At 48.0% G+C, this 7,161-nt stretch overlaps 1 gene segment (V, D, J or C); it reads right to left on the reverse strand.

The window, feature by feature from the left end:
- Nucleotides 1-6,247: 6,247 nt before the first annotated feature.
- On the reverse strand, nucleotides 6,248-6,923 carry LOC109378479 (immunoglobulin lambda variable 1-40-like). The segment is given in 2 exon segments: nucleotides 6,248-6,762; nucleotides 6,872-6,923. Coding segments are annotated over 2 exon segments (441 nt in total).
- Nucleotides 6,924-7,161: the final 238 nt, after the last annotated feature.

Genomic DNA, 7,161 nt, shown 5'->3' on the forward strand with positions numbered 1-7,161 from the left:
TATATATATATATATATATATATATCCAGATACTGTGGGTGACCGAGTCAGCACAGTCTGACTAAATATCCTAGAAGGAGAGGTGGAGGGTTACAAGGTGACAGCAAGCATGGATAATCAACTACCTGTGCACAGATAATGGGAGCAGTGCAGTGCAAACACACCCCCTCCCCATCTTTTCAGCCCTAAAGGAAACTCCTTGTCCAAAGAGTGAGGAGGGTGCAGTCAGGATCAGGGCCATGACAGACAAGCCCCAGAGCTCTGCTTCCTGAGGCTCACTTGTTGGAATTCCCACCCTCCCCTCCCCAGGTGTCTCCTTACTTATATCCAGGTAACACTGTAGGTGATTTGTTTTCAGCAGTTTTGTTGAAGATTTCGGGTTGTCTACCCTTGCCTGAATGTTAGCCTTGGCAATGGCTCCATGAGCGGTAGAAGAAGTAATATGAGGCAAGTGTGTAGTCGGAGCTGAGTGCTCATGTGGCTTCTGGGGCCCCAGGTGCAGGACCGTCATACTTCAGTGAGAACACTGCCTACCAAGTGTGCAAGAGCCAGCAGCCTGTTTTCCTGGTTGTCCTGGCTCAGAAGCCTGTACTCACAGGACCATCACCACAGCTCCCCCTGCTGGTCTCAGACACATTCTTTAGCCCCTCTGAGACCACCCAGCTCTCCTGGAATGATATGCTGACTTCTGCAGTTGGATTCGACTAATGTCACTAGCCAGGGCAGTAGAATGAGGAGGTGCCCTGTGTAGTGCTTGGGGCTGAGACTTTTTTTCAGGTCACTTATGACCTCCAGACACTAAATGCACTATACATCGCACAGAGATTATGTTTTCAGATATCTCAGGGTTACCTGACATGTGAGTTTGCTTCTCCAGGTGCCTGGGGTCATTACCAGTCTACCAGCAACTTGAACCATGTAAAAGGCGTAAAGTTCTCCAACTACCTAGGTCTTTCAAGCCTCAAAGAATTCTCCATCGGGGCCGGCCAAGTGGCGCGATGGTTAAGAACTGGCTTGGAACACCAGAGGGCCCTGGTTCGGATCCCACATATGAGGGCCAGTGACACTGCCCTCCACAGCTAAGATGCTGAACAACAGCTCATCCTGGAGCTGGGCTGCTGTGAGTCGCTGGCGACGGTGTAGGCTGCAGCCCCTGTGGCAGTGGGTTGTCATGGGCTACCGTATGTAGCCAGCAGCCAGCGTGAGCAGCCAGCAGCCGCAGTGAACTGCCATCCAGAAGCCAGCACCTGATCTGCCTCGCCGGGAAGAGCACAATGATGGTGCCAACTTGGGCCAGGAAAGCAACGTCCTCCACAATAGACTGAAGAAGAAAACGACAGAAACTTGTCTGTTCCCCTTCCCCCAATTCCCCAGCACTGTTCCCATCCCCCCAATTCCTCAATAAAAATCTTAAAAAAAAAAAAGTATTCTCCATCGGCTACTCTTAGTGTTTGACTGTTGTTAATTTTAGAGTCTCCTGGCACATTCCCTCAGCCCACACTGCACAGGCCTTTGGTGCCTGTCTTTGCCATGAGTTGAGAATGCTGTCAGGGAAAATGGACCTCTGATCCCGCTTACTTCTATGAGTTCTCATTTTCCCTTGAATATGAGCCTGGCGTTTCTTACTTTATTTACAGACTCTCTGACATAGTTAATATATCTTTAGTCTAGTTTTGTCATTCTTCTCAGTATGAAGATTGATTTAAAAAGACCATCACTATAAATGAATCCCTCCTCCCTTTACAGGGGTCTTTTTCCACTCCTCTACTGAAAACCTTCACAGACTATTACTGTACGTGCTTTTGGCCCTAATGAAGATTTTGTGTTAAGAGTTCTATGGAATTAATAGGGTTGGGTGTCTAAGATCCAAAAGAACTGATATTTATGCACTATCTTCCCAACCAAAGAACCAGAAGGCCATGAGCAGTAGATATTGTGGGACTGGACTGGGGGAAGTGAGCACGTGGTGGGACCACATTGAACATGCAGGTGATGTGGGTAGTTTTGCTTGACACCCTCACAATGTTAAGTCATCCAAACCATGAACATGGTTGTCCTTTCACTTACTTAAACCTTCCTTAATTCTTTTTCAGCAATGTTTTGTAGGTTTCAATTTACAAATTTTGTGCCTACTTGCTTACATGTATTCTTAAGTATTTTATTATTTTTTATGCCATAGCCCATATACTGTTTTATTATTGTCCTTTTAGGCTTCTTCATTTTTATTGTACAGAAAACCAAATGTGGGCCTGCCGAGTGGCACGATGGTTAAGAGCTAGCTTGGGACGCCAGAAGGCCCCGGGTTGGATCCCATATATGAGGGCCAGTGACACTGCCCTCCACAGCTAAGATGCTGAACAACAGTTCAACCTGAAGCTGGGCTGCGGTGAGTAGCCGGCGATGACGTAGGCTGCAGACCCTGTGGCAGTGGGTTGCCATGGACTACCGTGTGTAGCCAGCAGCCAGCGTGAGCGGCCGTGCAGAAGCCGGCGACTGATCTGGCTCACCTGGGAAGAGTGCAATGGTGGTGCCAACTTGGGCCAGTGAAGCGACATCCTCCACAACTACAGTGAAGAACAAAAGGACAGCAACTTGTCTGTTTCCCTTCCTCCAATTCCCAAGCGCTGTTCCCATCCCCCCAATTCCCCAATAAAATCTTTAAAAAAACAAAAACAAAAACAAAATGATTTTTGTAGGCTAGTACTACTTTTAACTCCTGAAGGAGATACTAGATAGACCTGTATAAGGGTTATGAGAAGTCTGTTTTTCTTTTGGGGGACAGTAGAGTAACAGGAAATGAGGCTGATGAGAGCACAAGAGTGAAGCCCTGCAGTAAAATGAGCAATCACAAATGGCGGACTTAACACATATGATGGTTTAAAGAACAAAATGGAACCAGCGCTGCCTGCACTACTTATTGGGGAAACAGAAAAGGCATAAAGCTTTTTATTTATTTTTTTCATCTTGAGAAAAACCACATGTATGTATCTAAGAACTTTTGAAACACATGTATTTTAGAGCACCTACTGTTCTCTTATTGGTGCCATGTGACAAAGTAACCAGAATATTCAAGAGGAAACACTGCCCTCTTTTATGCCTGAACTAGTTCTGTTAGGAATGAGAACAGAGCACCTCCTTTTAGCTCTAGTTTCTAAGGCTGTTGGCCCCTGGGCAACACTGTCAGCACCCTCATCTCACCTGGGCCTCTCTGCTAGGTGAGTGGCTCACACTCTCCTCAAGCCTCTACCACCTCCTCCCACCTCCTCATTTCACCCATAATCCTCTTTCTCCGGGAAGATCAATGACATAAAAAAAAACAACTCCACAGGTTTTGTACCCTCTTTGCACTGTCAGATTATTTGGAAGTGGGGAGACAACTTTTACTCCATTCCACTTCTTCATGTTTCTGTTATATTTCCTCTTGAATTTTGCGATTATTAACCTAGAAGTTTCTTACTATAACTTACCTCCAGATATTTATACTTTTATTTTATGGATTCTTATGATTCTTTACTGAAACATGTTTAATTATATTTTTACATTTATAGTAAATATTGGATATTTATTCCTTATTCTGAGAATCAGAGATTATAAAATGATAATTTTCAAATACAAGAAGGATATTTGAAATGTTGGTTAGTGTCTAAAATTAGACCTTAGAAAAGTAAGTGACAATACATGCAAAGAAAAAAGTTCATGGCTGTTCACCAGACAGTAATTTATATAGAGGGGCGATGGGGACCATCTAAGAGAATTCATAGCTGAGAAGGTTGTCAAGGACGATTGCTCCTCTCCTGATGGGTGGTTCTGCCCCATCTCGGAGCTCCCTGTATGAGAAACGAAATGAATGAGGTCACTTGGGAAGACACTGGGATAATTCACACAACATGGACCCCCTCGAGGTGATGCATCTTCTCTGTATCAGGTGGGGATCTATGCCCATATATCTACTCCACACACATGGCCCGGGCTCTCCTTCTGGTCATGGACAAAAGAGATGTGAGTGCAAGGAGGTGAAGACAGGAAGAAAGAGCAGATTCTTTGGAGGGATTATGGTGTAATGTGGCCCAGGGCAGAGCTCTTCCTGGGGAAGTTAACAAAAGGACAATGGGTCCCTCCTGAAATTCCAGGTGTAGGTGGAATTTCCTCCCTGTCCTCTGAGAATACAGGTGCATTAGGGTGTGGAGAAATAGGTAAATTACCTTGGTAGCAGGAACTCAAAGTTTTGGGGTCCCCTAGAGAGGCAGAGGACATAATACAAGGAAGAGCAGGAGAAGGAGGAGTATCTGAGGCCAAGAGAAATGACGTCTCTGCCTGGTTCATTGTGGGTCTGCACACAGACCATCTGCCCCTCCACTGGGCAGTTGTCAGGAACCTGCAGAGTGTGGTTGAACGAATGGCTGAGGACATGAGGAAGATGAACCCCCGGGAAGATTGGTCCAGTCACAGTGCTCCCATTCTCAGCTCAGAGAAGCCTCTGTGAGCTCAGACACTTGTCCCCTGTCATCCACCATGTACCTTCCAATTTCGGAAAGTTCCTGCCTCCCTTCTCTCAGAATATTCCACACCCCTCCTTCCAATCAGAAGAGCCCCATGTCCACCTGCCCTCCCCGTCATGAGGTGTCTAGTGCAGGGAACTTAATTGAGCTGACTCTGCTCAGTTGGCTGATATGCATGTCTTCAGAGTGGGAGCAGGTGACAGTTCTGGAATTCCAGGTGGGGTGGGGGATGGGTGCACAGCTACCGCATTGCAGGCGAGGGCAGGAAATTTCTATGAGCTGCACTTGCATAGCAGGCAGTGTCCTCATGTGGGTTGTTTACTGCATGTGAACTTGGAGCCATGTAGGAATCCAGCACAGCACCGCCTCCTGAGCTTCACGTGGGAACGTGGGACACTGAGTCCCTCCCATTCTTCCCCTTCCTTCTTGGGAAGGAATCAATTCATGAAACTATGATGCTGCCATTCCTCATGTCTAGTCTCTGAGTGACTCTGGCTGTGTGATGGTTGTAGTCATGTGAGGAAGGAATTGATGAGCTGGCTTTTCCCAGGGTCTGAGGGAGACCCACATCCATTCTCTCCATGGGGTTAGAGCAGTCACAACTGCAGGAGAGTCACACATGGGTGGGGATCACTGCCCAAGTCCCACTAGAGCAGGCTCAGCCTTTTCCTACCTGGGGATGGAGGGTGGGCATCAGTATGACCCACAGCTCTCTCCCCTAAGCAGAAAGAAAACACATTCACACTGAGGACTCATGGAAGGATAACTCAGCTCTAGAAACTTTCAGAAATATGTAAATTGCCCACAATGCAGATATAGAATTCCTCAGTCAGAGTTCAGGTCTGAGGTGACCAGATCAGGAACCCCCAATTCAGCCTCTGATCTTCAGTGTGAGACTCTGGGTCCCCAGCTGATAAGGTGCTGGACTTTCTGTTTCCTTTGAGAACCTTTGTCTCGGAAGATGCTGCGGTTAGTGACTCTGAGGACAGAAGGGCGAGAAGGAGCCTTCCCTCCAAGGCGGTGCCCCTGGATGAAGCTGGGAACATGGTGGCAGCAGCAGCAGCAGAAGCAGAAGCCACAGGCTGAGGCTGAGCAGGCAGCTGCTGGGACCTTTCTGCTTTAGGCAGATGAGAAGGGGGTTCTGGTGTCAGTTACCCACAAGCCTGGAGCCGTTGGGAACATCAAGGGTGATGTCACAGGAGTGGCACTGAGAAGAAGCCTCATCATCAGACATCAGCCCAGTGTCTGCAAAATTGCCTGGGTTGTGAGACTTGACCCTGAATATCAATCAAGGACCCTGAGGTCATCTACTCTCATAATACCATGTTTACCCCAAAAATAAGACTGGGTCTTATATTAATTATTGCTTCAACAATCTACATTTATTCATTCATTCATGTACAAAAATCTACATTTATTCAAACAGTCATGTCTGGCTGATGATCTTAACTGGGGCTTATGTGCAAGGCTTATATTATGAGCATCCTGAAAAATCAGGCTAGGGCTCATTTTCCAGTTAGGTCTTATTTTTGGGGAAACACGGTAGAGTAGGGGTTTAGGGCCAATTCCTAGGACCACGTAGTACCAAGACATGCATTGGACACTTGTGATGTGTCCTGAATCAGACACAGCTGGATTCTGTGTCCCTGGTTCTGTTCTGACTCATCATGGACTCTGTTCCCAGGGCACACAGCCCCACATCCAGGAATTGCTGCTCAATTTGAGAAAAATCTCACAATGTGTAGCTGCCAAGGACAGGCTTGGGGGGTAGAAGTTAAAGGATGTGGACAGATTTTCCACACAATGTTCCCTTAGTGGGTCTCAGGCCCCAGTTTTAGGCCAAACAATCAAAGTAAGCAGCTGTCTTGTCAGAGGAGTGGGGGCTGCTGAGGGAAGCCCCATGTAGATGGGACAGTAGGTTTTTGTCTCACTTCCCCACAGGCCTGGAACACTGTGCGACCATTCAGACTGCTGTCCCATGATAAGCAGTAATAATCAGCCTCGTCCTCAGCCTGCAGCCCACTGATGGTCAGGGAGGCCGAGTTGCCAGACTTGGAGCCAGAGAATCGGTTGGAGACCCCTGAGGGTCTATTGCTGTTACCATAGATGAGGAGTTTTGGGGCCTTTCCTGGAAGCTGTTGGAACCACTCCACACTATTACCCCCGATGTTGGAGCTGCTTCCAGCACAGGAGATGGTGACACTCTGTCCTGGGGTTCTAGACACTGAGGATGGCTGAGTCAGCACAGACTGAGCCCACGATCCTGGAAGGAGAGACACAGAGATGGTGATTCTGGGTTTAGAGACAAGAGGAGGAAGCAGGGCCCCATGTGTCTTCCCAGGGTCCCCTCCCCTGTCCCCGTATCCAGTCACCTGTGCAGTGAGCGATGAGGGTGAGGAGGAGAGGGGACCAGGCCATGGTGGAGACAGTCACTCAGTCCTGCCTTCTGTGTCCCCACAGCTGAAGCAGAGCTTCCCCAAATCTCTCCCTTCCCCTCTTCATACTCTGAGAGACGGAGGGGCCACTCATGCAAATGAGGCCCCCAGATTTCTGATTCCTTATTGGCCCTTAGTCAGGGGGGTGGGCAGGGTTGTGGCTATGTGTGACATGGGGTGTGGGGAGGTCACAGCTGTGAGCCCTGAGCAGAAGGCACCAGCCAGTG

Source organism: Hipposideros armiger, unplaced genomic scaffold (genome assembly GCF_001890085.2).
Source record: "Hipposideros armiger isolate ML-2016 unplaced genomic scaffold, ASM189008v1 scaffold_2043, whole genome shotgun sequence".
Taxonomy (NCBI): domain Eukaryota; kingdom Metazoa; phylum Chordata; class Mammalia; order Chiroptera; family Hipposideridae; genus Hipposideros; species Hipposideros armiger.